Genomic DNA, 16,602 nt, shown 5'->3' with positions numbered 1-16,602 from the left:
GGATTGGGAATAGTGTCCTAGCCAGGGGCAGGAGCCTCAGGGTGCTCTGGTGTCACAGGTGGAATGAGCCAGAATGCCAACAGGCTGTACTCTTTCTGCAGTGCCAATTCTGTGTGTCTCAGTACCCACTTCTGCCTCCCCCAAATCCCAGATCCTCACATCGCTGGGGCTTAACCTGATTATATTGCTCCCTTAGCTGCAAGGAAGCATTTTTCCAAGACCTAGGAGGAAGAGAGACGTCTTGAAGACCTGTAAGGAGCAGTGCCCCAGGGGGTTTAACGTCCTCGGAGAGGATTAGTCCTGTTGCTACAATTGCTACAAAGAGAGCAATTGGTGGGTGTGGGAGCTGTTTGGGGCTGTGGACTCGATGCCTGAATGTGCCACCAGTACTGGCTGGTGCTTCTGCCACACTGGGGGTTTGTGCCTGAGCCTTGATGGCAGGGAAGGGGTGAGAGGGAAGAAGCTGTGGTGTGAGCACTGGGCATTGGTGCCTCTTGGACATGTCTGAGTGGCTGCTGTGGGGCAAGAAAGCTGACAGCAAGGTGTAGGCTTTGGTGGGACCTGTGGGAACCGCCCAGTTATTCTCCTGATGGAGTTGAAGCCAAACCCCTGAGATCAGAGTCTCTGCTCATGTGGACTGTCTTAGTCCCACATCCTCTGCTGCAGGAGACCTTCCTGTCACCTGGGTACCATGGATGTGTTTTGGTTATCCCACCATTACGATATCTTTCTCTGCTTTTAAGCCTCTTCCAAGACAGGCTTCCTTTGCACAGGCCTACTCTGAGCTAGCAAAAGCCTTGCAAGAGCTGTGGGGTTTTTGTCTTGTTTATTTGTCTCCACAATTAAGCCAATAGCTCCAGACCCTGTCTCTCTTTGCTGGCTTTTCTCTGGACAAGGACATTCTGTGCTTGCAGGTGCTCACCCAGTCCAGATGCTGGTTTCAGCTTCTCATGAGCGCAGGATTGGTACTGTTGCTTGGAGATGTCACGTAGAACAAATGAAGCAAAGAAATCAAAAGATGAAGTAATTGTATAAACAAAAAGGTATAAAAATCTTGTAAGTTTGTCTGGAGGCTGGGACTCTGATTTTGGGACGCTAGTCCGCAGAGACCCCCAGGGCCCTCAATAAAGCACCGCATAAAACAACTTTGTTGTTTTGTGTTTTACTCTCTTTGGATACGGGCAACAGTACTACTTAAGTAAAGCTGAGTTCAAGAATTCGTGTCTCTGGTGCAAGGATGTGTTGAACTATCACTCCTCAAGAGCAGAATTTGTCTTGCAATGAGTCTGTAAGTGGATCTATCAAAACATTACATAGTAGGAGGTTAGTACTCATAATGTTAACTCTAGGCTATACAATCTGGAGGGATGGGAAGTTGCTGGTCTTTCTGGTTGCAAAAGAATAAGAGGCAGAGGCAGTCCAGAGAATTTATTTTTTACCAGGAATGAGTTGTAAGCACTGAAATCTCTCTGGATGCCTAAAATTCTTCCTCTTTCCTCCCTTTCAGGCTGTTGTCTGTTTAATTTATTGAGAAAAATGTTTCTACAGCTTTGCAATAAACTCTCACACACTGTGGCAGTAATCTTGCCTTGTTACGAGCCTGCAACTGGTGCAGCTCTGGAGGAGTTGCTGATTTCCCGGAGTGAGTAGAGCTGAGCTGCCTGCTTCTGGTCCCAGGACTGGGGGCTCACACTGGTGGCCTCCAGGTGCCAGAAGAGAGGGAAGAGGATTACACTGGTGCAACTGAGGTGCTCCTGCAGGGATAAATTCCAGTTAAACACTCCAACGAGATGCATGAAGAGCTGTCATGGAGCAGGAATAAAACACACAGTTTGGTGTAGACAGTTGGTGCTGCGATCTGCTGATAAAGGGGCTTTAGTCCCAGTTTGTCAGTTAGCTCAGTCATATTTCCTGCTGAGTTCAGGGGATTTTTTCCCCCTTAAATCGTGAGCTTCACAGAACTTCCCTCTCCCTGCTCTGCTTTTAAACAAAACCAGTCTTTTTGTCCTTTTTGGGGGAAATGGAGACAGATTAGAGTTATCTCACATGACTTGACCGGTGGGCAGCGCAGCCCGGTGATGCCGAGCAATATTTTAAAGAGCTCACCCATGAACAGCAATTAGCTTTTAATTGTGGCACTGCCGCCTGCCCGGGGCTGCCGGAACAGCACCGGGCGCTCTTTGTCGCCGGAGCGGCACCAGGGGGGACCCTCGGCCATGAAAGGGGAGCGGCGGTGACCGAAAGGAATAAGATGCTCATTTCAGCCCCACCCCCTTACTGCGCTCAAAAGCTCTTATTTTCAGAGCAAAGCACAATTGAAGCATCGGGACAATGGAGTCCAAATCCTGCTGGGGGAAGGGAGATGCTGGCAATTGCATCTTTTGTTGCTTTTCCTTCTTTATTTGCCTATGGCCTCCCCCATCCCACCCCTTCAAGAAATCCACATAGATGCTCGCTAGATGATAATGAAATCACTTTCTTGGGACCTTGCTAATAGGATTATAATTATTACTGGAGATGAACTGGAATGAATAGAATATTTACCATTTCATCTTAAATTATTGTAAATCCCTCCAAAGCAGCCCTTTGATATGTAAAGTGCTGCTCCTCTCCCTCGTGAAGATAATTATTTAGTGGAAGTTCAGAGCTTTTAAGTATGGTGGGGAGTAGAAAGAGGCTTCCGTGTTTACATAAAGAGAAGAGGAGGGCCTGTGTAATGAACTGGGGACATTGATGAATATCTTGCCTGGCTGCAGCAAAGGAGGAAGGAAAGTTCTTGCTTAGCAGTTGTAACATCTCGCACTGTTATTTGGGGAAGAGGTAAAAAAATAATTGGAAATTTAGCTCTTCTTAATCCAAAGAAGGCTCCACATCCCTGCAGCCTGTGTTCAGTTGGTGCATGACCTACCCGGTGACAGTGGCAACTTCCTGAGTTTGTTCTGTAGAGCTGGAGGAATTTCTATTGGAGGAATGACCAAGTAGCCTGGGCATCCTCAGCCTGACAGAGAGATTTCTTGGGGGAAGGTATGGTACTTTCTTGGAGCTAGGCTGGAGATGGAGGGAGGGATGCACTAGTGAGATGGTGCAAGGACTGGGTCTGTGGTGTGAGGGCAGGGTCTGGTGAAAATGGGCAAAGCAAGGAGCCTTGCCTTGGATGGGCTGTGCATGCAGAGGTTCAGGAGGCATCACAGAATGTCCTGGCTTGGAAGGGACCATGAATATCCCCTCATGTCAACACTCTGCAGGGATACCACCCACTAGACCAGATTTCTCAGGGCCCTATCCAACCTGGGCTTGAACACTTACAGGAATGGGACAGCCAGTTAGACAAGGGGTTGGAAGAGAGATTGACTGAGGATTGTTAGGTGGACAAAGTGCATCAGGCAAAAGAGGGCCTCTGGACCTGAATTTAGTTGGAGGCTGAGAAAGCAGTAGGGGACAGCATGCTGCTTGCCCCATTCTTGCTCTGCCCTTTCCCTCCTCTGGCTAGGGCTGGAGATCCCCAGGCCACAAGGGGAGGACTGCACCCTTTGAGCACTTTCATATTAACATCTGTAAGGAGGGTGCCCTTCTCTCAACTTTCCAGGGTAGTCTTGGCTCCTTGAACGCTTACAGAGGCTGTCCTGCATGGAGCATGAGCTCAGGTAGGAAGGGGAATTGCTCCAATCAGCCACCTCAAAGGCCACCTTTATGCCTTTGCATCCTTTGCCAAGGAAAAGGCATGTCCCAGGAGTGATGGTGACATCAGCCATCAGCAGCCCAGGAGTCTTTGTGGAACCTGGGCTTCTCTCTTGTGCTTCCTGGTGAAAGCATAAGCCTGTTCTGTGCAGACAAGGCTCCCACCAAGTGTTTCTGCTGATCTAAGTTATTCCTTCTCGGTAGGTTGCAGCTGTATGGTACACCATATATGGCACTTTGATACAGAAGGCAGCAGCCCTGCAAGGGATAGCATGTCATATCTTGGTTATGAGACTGCTTCTAATTAACCCATTTAATCTCATGTAGGGGAGGCATGTAGGTGAGAGATGTGTTTTGTCTGGCACAGGGTGGGAGGCTGCCTTTGCAGCAGAGGCTGGTGGAGCTTGTTATACCCATTGCTGTTCCCAGAGGCACAAACCCTCCATGGATCAGGCCCTGCTTTGTCCAGGGTGGTGCACAGATGCTGCTACAAACTGTCCAGCTCTGTGGCTGGGTTGGCTCCCTGTGTCCTTGACCCCATAGGGAGGGGTCAAGCCTCTGCGGTGGCTCCGAGGTCTGATTTGAAAGCGGTTACTTTTGAAGAGGTAAATAAAGTCTTTTATTAAAAAACAAAACAAAACAAAACAAACCGAAATGCAAAAAAATATCCTAAACCTTGATATTTGCTGCAGTGCTTTGCCCCCTCCTTAGGGCACTTCTTGCTTTGATTTGCCAGGGCCGTTTGGTGTGTCCCGGCTGTGCCATGAGCAGTGGGGACGAAAGGGCCATCTGCCACTGCCTTGCACTTCCCCACTCCCCAGACCTTTGATGGAGTTTTTTTATTAGCATCAAAGGAGCTTAGATCAGACTCCACAGCCAGACCAGAGCTTGTTCTTGTGGGGTACATTGTGATGCCACCCATGGCCACCAGCTCTTTGGTCCCATCGAAGTCCCAGAGCACCTTCATCATGGGTACTCTTCCACACAATTACTGTCCTCTCCTTCCTTTAATCCCCAAAATTCCCCAACAAGTGAAGGGCACTTAGCAGATTTGGGGACAGGGAGCAAGGAGGGTGAGAAAAACATTAATTTCAGGCCGACATATTTTTTCCGCCTTTCCCTCCATCTTCACCTACTCCTTTCTCACCCCCAAAGTTTGTTAATTCCCATCATCTGGTTTGTGTAATCATCGTGGTGAGTGTTTGGTGGAGCTGGATAGGGTTACATCCATTTCAAAAGGCCGAGGCTGGTTCCCAGCCGTTCCCTTTTATTGTTGTATAATTTGCCAACCCAAACAACAGACTCCTGCTTGAGACAAAAGCACACATGTTGCTCTTACCACTGGTCATAAAAAAAGGAGAGACTGCCTGCTACTGTACAGGTCTGTAGTGCAACAGCAGCTGAAGCCAAGGAAAATTTTTGGTAAGATGATGTATCAAATAATAAAGCAGCAAGCACTCACACCCCCAGAGAGGAATTTGCCATTGCTTCTTTTCTCTCTATTTCTTCCTCTTCCTTCATCTCCCTCATTGCCCTTTCCCACTGCTGTCACCAGAAAGCACAGTCAAAGCCAAGCAGGTAATTTTGAAGTCAGTTTACCTGTGTGCTGGTAGCAGGGTTTGTGATGCAATTAAAACTTTTATTTTATTTTATTTTATTTTATTTTATTTATTTATTTTATTTATTTATTTTATTTATTTTATTTTATTTTATTTTATTTTATTTTATTTTATTTTATTTTATTTTATTTTATTTTATTTTATTTATTTTATTTTATTTTATTTTATTTTATTTTATTTTATTTTATTTTATTTTATTTTATTTGTATTACTTTAACAGTCTTTTCCAGAGCTGGTCAGATTCTTGCTTTTAAGGAGTATTGCTGGGATTCAATGGTTTTGTGATCAGCCATGCAGCCACAGGGGCCTGATAGGGTCGGGAGGGGACAGTGTGGTGGCCTCAGGAGCTGAGCTGGTGATGCTTTGGGGTTTTGATTGATGAGCATCTGAGCTCTTGCTCACTTGGTCAGGTGCCAGTATGGGGCTACAGCTGTGTGGTTTTAATCCAGCCCCTGGCTGCTCTTACCAGCACTGTACATTTTTCCTGCTTTCTGGCAGCAACAAACTGCCTTGGAAACTGGGAGCAACTGGGTCACTTTGGTAGGGGGATGAGCTGTAGGGCAAAGCTACCACCAATGGAGGTACCACCCCATCCTTCCCTGGGTGTCTACAGCTCTTTTCCAAGGTATTAGAATTAACTTGCTTGGCCTAAATTTATTTATTGATATGGGGAGGAGAGAAAATGCAGAGAAGCAGCAGGAATTAGAGTGAGAATTGGCTGTTGCAGTAAAGCCCTCCTTAAAAATGTTTGGCTTATGTTAACAGATGGACAGATAGACTGTGGTGTGAAATGAGCCCCTTGGCTTTGGTGGGATCCTGACCAGAGCAAAGCTGAACAGGACCATGCTGAGATGGGAACAGGGTACCAAACTGCCCCTGGGATGGGGACAAGGCAGAGGGAGATGCACCATATTGGAAAGAATCATCTTCTGAGGGGATGCAGCTTTAATCTCCCTCATCTTCTGCACTTGGTTCTTCAGAGCTGATCCAAGCCTGAACAGCCCACTGCTGGGCCTGTTTGCTTCCCAACCTGTAAAGTAAAAATGCGGCAAAAATCTTAAATTCATCATGTGCGTTAAGTTGTACCATGTTCTGGGTTGTTTTGTTACTGGCTGTACTTTAGCTTGGTGTCATCTTGGGTTTTCAAGCCCTCTGTCATTACTCTGGAGGCTAAAAAAATCCGGTTTCCCCTAGGATGGGAAAAGAACTTTGTTGTTTACCTTTTGTATTTCTATTCACCTTCTCACCATAACTTTTCAATCTAATTTATGCAGTTTCTTGGGAGGATTTGGGGGGCACTTTCCTCAGAAAAAAATCAGATTGTCAAATTCAGGTTTTCTGAAAAGGAATCACTTTTTGCCTTCTTGAAACATCAGTGAGGAATGGGGCAGAAACTTGTCAAAGATAGGTCAGATGTTCTGTGTGTGCAGTGCTGGACTGCAAAGCAAATGGTTATGGGTTACAGATATTAATTTGGCATAAATGTGGCTGATGTCCCAAATAATTTGACGTGCTTTTCCTCCCATTTCCCATGTTTTCCTTGCTTCTAGGGAACAGCTTTGGGGGAACGTCTAGAAATTCTGTGCTAAAGTGGTTCTTGCCTTATTTCCTGGCAGAGGTGCTGTGGGGACTGCTGTGAGTGCATTCCATCTCCTCCAGGAGAGTTTTATCACCTTTGCCGAGGGAAACTGAGGAAGCACAGAGGATTGAGGAAGAGTGGTGGTGTGGAGCAGAGAGGCTGGAGACTGGATGGTGCCATTGATGCAGCTGCATCACAGGACAACCCGGTTTTAAGACTTACCTGTGGGACTCGTTGCTTGAATTTGTTGGTGCAGAGGGAACATCTCCCAGAGTGGTGCTGGGTGGCTCCAGGTGCTGGATAGGAATCTACCCAGCATGAAACCTTCATCAGAAAGGAAAGCCCATCCTCTCAGCTCTGGAGCTTCTCTTGGGCAGCAGGATACCTGAGTGAGCTGGCCTTGGCTGGGCAGCCTGGTGGTGCCCCCGGGGCAGGGGGTCGTGGTTGCAACCCGGCTTAGCCCTGCCCTGGGCTCTGGCAAAGCAGGAGGGTTTATCCCAGCAGGTGTTGGCCGTGGCAGGAGGTGCATGGGGGGGACCAACAGACGTCCCCAGGGATAAAACCAGACACCACAGCTGTGCTCTGTCCTGCACTGGTCTGTCCTACCTGTGGCAAATAATGCAGCAACATGTTGTGGGGGTCCTCTCACCCCCCTGGCATGTTCCTCCTTGAGAAGTAACAGCAGATTAGCCTGGAGCCCCTCTGTGCAGACAAAAGCTGCCACAAAGGGCATTAGGCTTCAGGATTGGATTACCATGTGGCCACCTGTCATCCCCACTTTGTAAATTTATCTCACTCTGGGTCTGATTTTCACATTGGAGAAGTTTGTGCTTGAAAAGCCCCCACAAAATCCCCTGCCCAGTGCCTTTCCAAGCACAGCCTGGCTGAGTTCATCTTAGTATCCCTTCTTATTCCAGGCTTCAGAGCTGCGCGGGACTGGGGATTAGGGCTGTTTGAATGAAGAGAGCCTTTATTACATTAGTTTAAGTGGTTAATAGGTAAAGTAGGCCAATCCATCTTTAGACTAAGCCTACCACTTTGCCTACGGAGGGTGCAGGCTTCACCGAGGAAATGTTCATTAACGGAAAAGCTTTTCCTCTGTCCCTCTTGACATGTTAATAGCTCACGGTTAGGGCCTTGCTCTTCGCCTGTGCAAAATTCATAGCTGTGCTAAATTCTTAGCTGTGCTTATGCAGCAACTTCCTCCCCTTGCTGGGACCCAGTTCCGGACCAGCTCTGCCCTAGTCCGCAGTGCTGAGCCCCACCAGTGCTTTCTGGCTGGGCTGGGTGGGGAATAAAGGATGCTGGGATTCTGCTGGTGCTCCTTATCCTCATTTCCTTCATCCATGCTCAATAAGCAGGTGCCTCGTCCCTTCCCAAGCAGGGAGGTGGGGATGGAGTTCAAATGACAGGTAGAGGCAGTGCTTTGGTGCTGGGACTCTCTGCTGTGGGATGTTCTCAAGGCCAGAAGTATTTGTGGGTTTGAAAGGATTAGACAGTTCACAGTCGCTATGAAATAGGATGATTTGGATGCAGATGCTGTCTCCAGAGGTCTTTGAACTCTAGGTTGCCAAAAGGCAGGAGGGATGGCTTGCCAAGGTTTTCATGCCATATTTTCTACTACAGTTTCCACTATGGCCCTCAGTAGTGTCTCTATCCAGCCCTGGGGCTCAGTTGAGCTCTCTATTTTCCACAGCCTGGTTCCCTCTGTCATCTCCCTCTGCTCTCCTGTACGGACAGCAGTGGTAGCTGCACCTCTGCCTTTCTCACCTTGTGTCTGGCAGTGCTGGCAGGAGCTGCCCATGTCTCCATGGTGCCTGAGAATCCTCCATGGAAACAGAGGCTCCACGGTGGTCACAAGCTGCCTGAGGTGATCTGTATCCACCTGAGCTGAATTGGGGTTTCTGCTGGACCCCACCCCTTTCTCCCAAGGGGCTGCATCCCGCCAGGGCATCGTGGCTTCTCACCATCACAGCTCCTCTTTCCCCTCCCAAAGCAGCAGCTGTAGTTTAGCATGGCCCTTGCTGTCTTGGAGCCCCAGGAGCAGATATGTTTGGCTCTGGATCTAGTCCTCCTTCCACCAAAACGTATGTCCAGTGCATTGTGTTGGAGCCGCAGTGCTCTGCTGGGCCAAGTTGCCCTTCTCCAGCTGTGGCTTGAATGGAAATAAAATCTTCTTTCCACCACTATGAGCTCAGACCAGACAACGTACCAGTTCCTTCTGTCCCTGAGGCTCTGCTGTCTCTGGCTGCCAGCATGATGGATGGTGCCTCTGTGGGAGATTATGGAAACCACGGCAAAGCTCCTCACAACTGACATGCCCATGCAGTAAAACTTTGCTCCTGGATGTGGTGTTGTCAGAGGTTCAAACGATTTCTGTGGGCCACAATATTTGGCTTCACTTGCAGCTGTCTTTCTTTCATGCAGCCACTTTACAAACAAAGCAGAGTCTGAGACAATCTTGAGGGTCTCAGTTTTGGGCTATGCCTGGCACCTATTTGGTACAATGAAGGAAGAGCAGGAGCATTGGCCCGAGGGCTGTTTTTGGTGGATCCAGGTCGTGTACATGGGGTGAAGGTTCTGTTTCTGCCTCTGCTCACCTCAGCCCCTGTTGGGCAACCTGAGGGCAGTAGGTGTGTCAATGTGCCTTGTTCTGCTTTGCTTGCTGTGATGGGTCACCAGCAAAATGTTCTTAAATTGCCAAGAATTCAGGCCCTCTCCAAAAATAACAATCTGGGAGGTTTAGGCTTGCCCAGAACTGAATACTTTCAGCCACAAGTGCAGTGTGGGTCCAGGAGATGAACTGCTCTGCAAAGGGACTGATACAAGGCCAATGGATGCCTCTTAGGTAAGAGTTACTCCCTGCTTTCTTCCACTTATGGTGAGCTCCTCTGTATTTGCTGAAATGCTAATTAAGAACCTGTGTTTCCCAACTGAATCAACTGACTTGGCACTCCATCCCCAGCAATTTCCTCCTGCTTCACAGCCCAGCCCTGCCCAATGCCTTTATTTTGCAAGGAGGGGAAAAATAAACCTTGCATCATTCCCATGAGACTGATAAATACTGGCTGTAGTAGTCCTGGAGGAGAAATCAGTCCCAAAATGCAGGGCCCCATACAACCAGCAATCCAGTGAACCTGACCTAAAGCTGAAGGCTTCAGTGGAACACAGGCAACCTGAGAATGTTTTGGGAAGCTTTCTCCTCTCTAGGTCAGGTCCCAGGCCATTAAGGACTTCATGGGTGGAAAACAACCTCTTAAATCAAGCTGAAAAGCAGTTGGTGGCCAGTGCAGGATGCAGAACTTGGGTTTAATGTGGCCATAAAAGGGGACACCACTTAATGAGCAAATGTTGAAATCTACCTCAGCCCACGACAAATTTAACAGTTGCTCTGAGTGTTATTGACTGGCCCTATTCTGTGACAGCATTATGGGGTTGCAGAGTTGGCCAGAAAAGCAGAGGATTAGTCAGAGTTTTATTCTGGTTGCTAGTTTTGGCACACATACTAGCTCCTGCCTTCCAGAAGCTCTCACATCCCAGGTATCTGGTAGACCAGTGTGATTTTTATCTGCATGTAAAACTCCACTTGTGTGGACTTGAAATCCCAGCCTTCAGGGTTGCCACCACCTCTGGCCATGACTGGAGGTTCCACCTGATAAAGCTGATATCCTCTTCCTCCACAGTCCAGCTTGTCCATTACCACTTCTACCTGAGTGCCATGCAGATCTGGCCCAGGGTTTGTGTCCCACCTTGGGACTGTGGAGAAGGGGCTTTATGGGCAGCCTCTCGGCACAGCTCACAGGGAGGATGGAGGTGCAGCCACCAGGTGCCCCTTGCCAGTAAACAAATTGCACAAAGGTCATGCCAAAGGCTGGTGAAGAAAAATACCAGGTACAGTGTGAGCTCACCAATAGTTCCATAAAAAGCTACTGACCAAATTTCATAGACATAGGATGATTTTTGATGCAAACAGACCTCTCATTCCTGGATCCCCTGTTATTTGCCCTTAGAATAGATTGGTCAGTTTTCTTCGCTTGAGTTTTCTTCCCATTGGCTTTAGCACAAATTATCAGTGGCTGTGTTAATTGCAAGACCCCTGGTGATCTTTGCTGTGGAAGCATAAAAGCAGTCAGGGAGGAGATGGCTGTTGGGAGCAGTCTCTGTGTGGTGTCCTATGTCTGAGGGAAGCACAGCTTCAGGCTTGCAGATCACACACTGTCTGCTTATTTGTCTGTGCTGGGTGGATGCTTTGAAAACTTAATCAATTTTTATAACTTTAATTTCGTGCTTGACTCCCCTTTTGTCTTTTGTTTTCAACTGTCTCTCAACCCAGAGCAAACGAGTCTGTTTGGGCTATAAAGGGAAAGAACTGGCAAACGGTCTAAAATATTTTAGCTTGCCTAGTGAATAATCGGAAAAAATTACTCTCCCTGCTTCATGCCACTTCCATCAATTCTGCAAGCTCCCTATTCTTTCCCAGTGTGGTTAATTAGGAATAGGCAGGGAATAAAGTGGAATTGCTGGAAGTTTTAAGTTTTAAAAGTACTTTGTGAAGGTATGTCCTGCCCATGTGCTGAGCTTGTACCCAATATGCTGACCTGCTGTAACCCATGGGGCGGTGCTGTGGTGGGGGTTGTCCTCATTGTCTCTTGGACTGGGATGTGCTGAAGATGCCACAGGCAGCTCTTGATGCCCTTTCTAGTTCATGTGAGGAAACAAGTGATAGGGAATAGTAAAGAAGGGGGTGAAACTGGATGCAAGAGGACACCTGTGAGTGAAGTCCTGCTGTTGGCAAGCCAGAGAAAAATTGCACCCTCTTGCCTGGACTGGGAAAATTTTGCACTTGGAATGCTGAGGGAAAATGAGGTGGACGTACTCTAGTGATCTGCTTTTCTGCTGTACCATCCTCTCATTCCCGTGAGGAAATGAGCTCTGGACTGGGGCTGAGGTCTCAGTGGTGTTGTCATGAGCCAAAACAGCCACCTGGTGCAGCTCAGGACCCATCCTGACCAGTCTAGAGCTGGTGTGGTACATTCAGCCATGGTCCAAGCGCAGAATGTAGCTCAGCTAATCCACTCATGAATAACTGGGGGATTACTCAACTGGATTTCTAATACAGTGGCCTTTAATAATAATCCTCCCCTAATCCCTAAATCAATGGGAAATGGATTTGTCTGTATGATCCAAATGGCCTGTGAAGGCATTTTAGGGAGAAGAATTCTTGTGTATCTATGTGTGAACATACATGTAAGTGCATATGGATATTTTTGTTCCCCTTCCTTGCCCTTCTGACCCATGTCTGTGTGTTTTTCTGGCAGGGACCTGATGCCCAGGACACTGGAGGGGCAGATCACCATGGAAAAGACCCCCAGCTACTTTGTCACCAAGGAGGCCCCAGCCCGCATCTCCTCCATGTGCAAGGGCACCAAGCTGATCGTGGTGGTGCGGGACCCCGTCACCAGAGCCATCTCGGACTACACCCAGACGCTCTCCAAGAAGCCTGACATCCCCACCTTTGAGAGCCTGACCTTCAAAAACAGGACTACAGGCCTCATTGACACCTCGTGGAGCGCCATCCAGATCGGCATCTACGCCAAGCACCTGGAGAACTGGCTGCTGCACTTCCCCATCGGGCAGATCCTCTTCGTCAGCGGGGAGAGGCTGATCCGCGACCCCGCGGGGGAGCTGGGCAGGGTCCAGGACTTTCTGGGCCTCAAGAGGATCATCACGGACAAACACTTCTACTTCAACAAAACCAAGGGCTTCCCGTGCCTGAAGAAGGCAGAGGGCAGCAGCAAACCCCACTGCCTGGGCAAGACAAAAGGCAGGACCCACCCTGACATCGACCAGGAGGTGGTGCAGAGGCTGCGGGACTTCTACAGGCCCTTCAACATGAAGTTCTACCAGATGACAGGGCAGGACTTCGGCTGGGACTGAGCCTGGCATGGGAAAGTCCCCTGTTATTTGCCCAGCACGGTTTGCTTATATAAAGAGATATATATGTATGTAAAATGTACAGAAATCTATTTTATAATAATTTATTTTTAATTCCTAAGCAATTAATTCACTAAGCTGCCTAACCGCACTGGCTAGAACAGTAGCCTGTAACCTGTTTAACATTCCACGGTGTTTAATTCTAATGTCTCTCCTTTCCTTGTTTTTTTGCCCTTCTTTCTCTTTGGTTTGGTTTGTAACAGACAGTGCTTCCACTTTTCCTAAACAAAATTTGTACTTAAAAATCAGAAGGAGGGAGGAAGGGAAAGCACAAGTTTATTTTTGTTACGGGTATCTGGCCTTTATAAACACTTGCTTTCCCTATTCCAGTGTCCCAGTCTCTGCTCTGCTGTTGTGCTCCCTCATCCCACAGTTTTCTGGCTTGTCCCATGGCCCTGGGGGGTATTTCTCTGGGGTGGGTGGGAGGAAGGCTGGGCATCCCTGCACCCCACATACTTCTGCTGAGCAGCAGCATGTTTTCCCAGTGGCTGTAAGCCTGGGAACCCCAAGCCAAGGGCTTCTGCTCAGGATTGCCAGGAGGGCAATTTGCTCTTTTTCCAGCAGAGAAGTTGCAGAGCACGTTGCATAGGCAAAGCTCTCCTCAGTACAGTTTTCCTTCCTTTTTGTCCAAGAGGTTCTTTCCCACAATCCCTCTATGCATTTAAAATCTTTACTGCAGGACAAATGTAAAATGCTGTGTCTGTGTGTGACATGTGGTGCTGGTCAGAGTGACTTGCAGAAAGTGTTGCTCCAGGAGCACCCATGCACACCAGGCACTGCTGGGAGATGGCAGAGCCTGGAGCACATGGAGCACCCTCCACCCACCAAAGACACCAGCAGAACCACTGGGAGAACCTCCAGTGTCTGCCTGGCATCATGCCCAGCATGGAGCGTGTCCCAGGACATGGCACAGGCACTGTCACCTCCAGCCCCATGGCCACCATAGCACCTCCCAGTACATGAGACTGGGGAACATCACCCTTAGCCCTCTTAATTCCCATCAGTTTTTGGTCCAGCACCCTGTGTGGGGTCTCTCCCAAGAAGCATCATTTGCTTAGAGCCAGGGAGAAGTGCTGCTTTACCAACAAGGGTGAATCTGTAGGAAGGCAGGGGGGAATCCAGGCATGCTGGGGTTGGGGTACTCCTGGCAGTCCCAGGATGCCCTGTCTGGAGTAGCAGCCAGGAAGGACAGGAGGCTCCAAACATGCAACCATTAACCTGAATTAAATCCTTCTCCTGGGCTGTAAGCACTTGCTGTGGGATCCAGGACAGTAACCTGTGGGCTGTCCTGAGAGCTCTGCCAGTGTTCTGTGAGCTCAGGAGGTCCTGATAAGCACTGTGTGTGTCCAATGCCTTATCACTGCTGTCAGAGGTTCTGCCAACTTGACTGGAAGACTTTCAGAGCAAGGTGGCAGCAGAAGTGATTTTCTCACTGAATGTTTAACAGAAAGAGAGCTCTGATGTCTTTGGGTAGCAGAACTCCTCACACCTCATCTGCAGCCCTGAAATGTTGCACTGCACCGAGCATCTCCTGGTGTTGCTGTAGGACCATTTCCAGAGGCAGTGTGAGCAAAACTGGAAACAACAGAAGCACCAATGGGCAGAACATCTAATTTCATATGCATTGCCTATGGAAATCCATGCCCTCTGGCTCTCCATAGTTACCTGTAGCTCCCCCTTAGAGCTGCCCATTGTTGCTGTGCCCAGCTGCGGTGGGGCCCATTCAACAGCGTTTCCCAAATGTTTGTTTTACTTTTGCAGCCTCCTCACTCTTGCCTGCCCCTTCTGTCTCTCTGCTGTGGCTGTTGGGTGATGAAAATGTTCCTCAGAGCCTGGGCTGCTCTGTCTGGGTCTTGAGCTAGTCCTGCTCCAGCAGACAGAGAAAAGAGCAGACTTGGCTCTGGGTCTGCTGCAAGTGCCAGGGAGCTGCCCTTCAGAGCCCTGTTTAAACCTGAGGGCTTTTGGCCTGCTCAGCAGTGTCACACCTCCAAAGGGATTTAGGGACTCGCACCACCAGGTGTGGGTTCACACTTGAGGTGGAGTGTGTGTGGCTGACCTCAAGGACAGGGAGATTTGAAGCATAACAGCATCAGGCTGAGCTGCCTACAAAACTGCTGTGAGCAGGATCTAAATCCCTCCTTGGGGTTTGCCTCCAAACACATCTTCCCACAAACAGGGAAATTCTCCTTCTTGCCCTGAGCCATTTCAAGTGAAGAAATGAAACTTTGGGCCAATGCAGTCTGACTTCAGAGAGTTCAGGTGGGATGAGGGACCTGCTGGGCTCTGCAGGCTGACAGCCCCTGCTTTCCCTCTGTCCTGCAAAATCCAGCTGCAGGCCCAAGCAGCTGGGTGGATCTATGCACTTCTGAGGGGTTTGGCTTCAACTCCAGCCAGGTCCCTGGCTCTGTTTCCTGCTGCCAGGACAGGTGATGAGTGCAGGACTGTGTCTGCTTTATTCCAGACCCTGCCACTGTTGGGTGACTGAGGGGAAGGAGCTGCAGGCACTAAGAAAATACTTCCTGGTGGAAAAACAAGTGATTTTTGGTTCTCAAAACCTCAGTCTTCCTTCTAGCAGCTTATGCAATGCACAGAAAGAAGCTTGACCTCTCCACGTGGCCCTTGGGTGAGCTCCTAGCCGTGGCTGTGCCACCTCCCAGTGTTTCACTGGTGGAGCCTCCAGGACCTGTGTGCTGGCATGGGCTCCTTTCCAGGCGCTTCCCTCTGGAGTCTCTGCCGGCTGCTCAATGCCTGAAGGGTTCTGCATCCCCTTGCAAGTCTTCCTTGCTTTCCCGGAAACAAGTTTTTAATATCCTAATGCCTTCCTCGGCTGTACAGCAGAGTGTGGGCTTAATTTGGATAATCAAGCCCTGCTGCGAAGAACTCTTGTGGAGCAAACTTGTTGGAGAGTGGAAATACAGAGAGTGAGGAATAACTCTTCTAACCATAAGCAAATTGTCTCAATATCCTTTATAATGAAGTCTGCACTAGACTTTAATGTAAAAAAGCCTTACCTAACAAATATGACAATGAAGGTGAATTCTCTGTGGTGTTCATCAGGTTGCTAATATTGGAATCGGTGCATTTTTTTAAAATACCCCCCCTTATTTTTTTTAAATTAAGCTTGGAGGTGTGATGAGAAGTTTGATCAGTTGATTTTCTTTTTCACATTGTAACTTTAATTTATGGCTGAGTTTCATTCAGTCCTGTATTTGGAAGTGCAGTATAGCTATTAGTGATATGTTGTCTGTAACATGGTTCTATAGTCTAGTAGCCAATTTGTTAAAAAATAAAAGAACAAAATAGAAAGGAAAACAAACAAAAAAAGCCACATAAAAGAAAATATAAAAAAAGCATATGGAGTATTTTGTGGTATGTACAACACAAATTAATTTTACACAGAGAAAGATGTTTCTAGGAAAATGAAATTCTGATAATTCATACTATTTGTATGAACAAATAAAGCTCTATTTTCCGAAGCGACAGGCATGGCTGTGTTCATTAGGGAGGGTTGGATGTGCTGTCCCTGCCGGGACTGCCCATGCTGCTGCGCTGGCCCAGGGGCAAAGCCCGGGGGCGGCTGGTGAGCCCGAGGACAGGAACACGGTCCTGGGCCAGGGCTTCCCGGAGCCAAGGGCTCTCCTGGGGAGAGCAGAGGTGCCCCGTGCTGCCCAGGCAGGGTCTGGGGGCTGCCCTTCCCTGCTGGGCACGTCCAGCTGGGCATCCCCTGCTGCA

At 48.5% G+C, this 16,602-nt stretch overlaps 1 protein-coding gene across 1 annotated transcript in view; it reads left to right on the top strand.

Moving 5' to 3' along the window:
* HS3ST3B1 (heparan sulfate-glucosamine 3-sulfotransferase 3B1) overlaps positions 1 to 16,350 on the top strand; it is a 29,423-nt gene extending 13,073 nt beyond the window's left edge. Inside the window, exon 2 of the mRNA XM_050981405.1 lies at positions 12,195 to 16,350. Coding sequence (XP_050837362.1) covers positions 12,195 to 12,813 — 619 coding nt within the window. The 3' untranslated portion in view covers positions 12,814 to 16,350. The remainder of the gene's footprint in view (positions 1 to 12,194) is intronic.
* Positions 16,351 to 16,602: the final 252 nt, after the last annotated feature.

The sequence above is a fragment of the Serinus canaria genome, chromosome 18 (assembly GCF_022539315.1).
Source record: "Serinus canaria isolate serCan28SL12 chromosome 18, serCan2020, whole genome shotgun sequence".
NCBI lineage: Eukaryota > Metazoa > Chordata > Aves > Passeriformes > Fringillidae > Serinus > Serinus canaria.
Note: the sequence above shows the minus strand (reverse complement) of the source record. Positions and strands in the feature narration are given on the sequence as shown.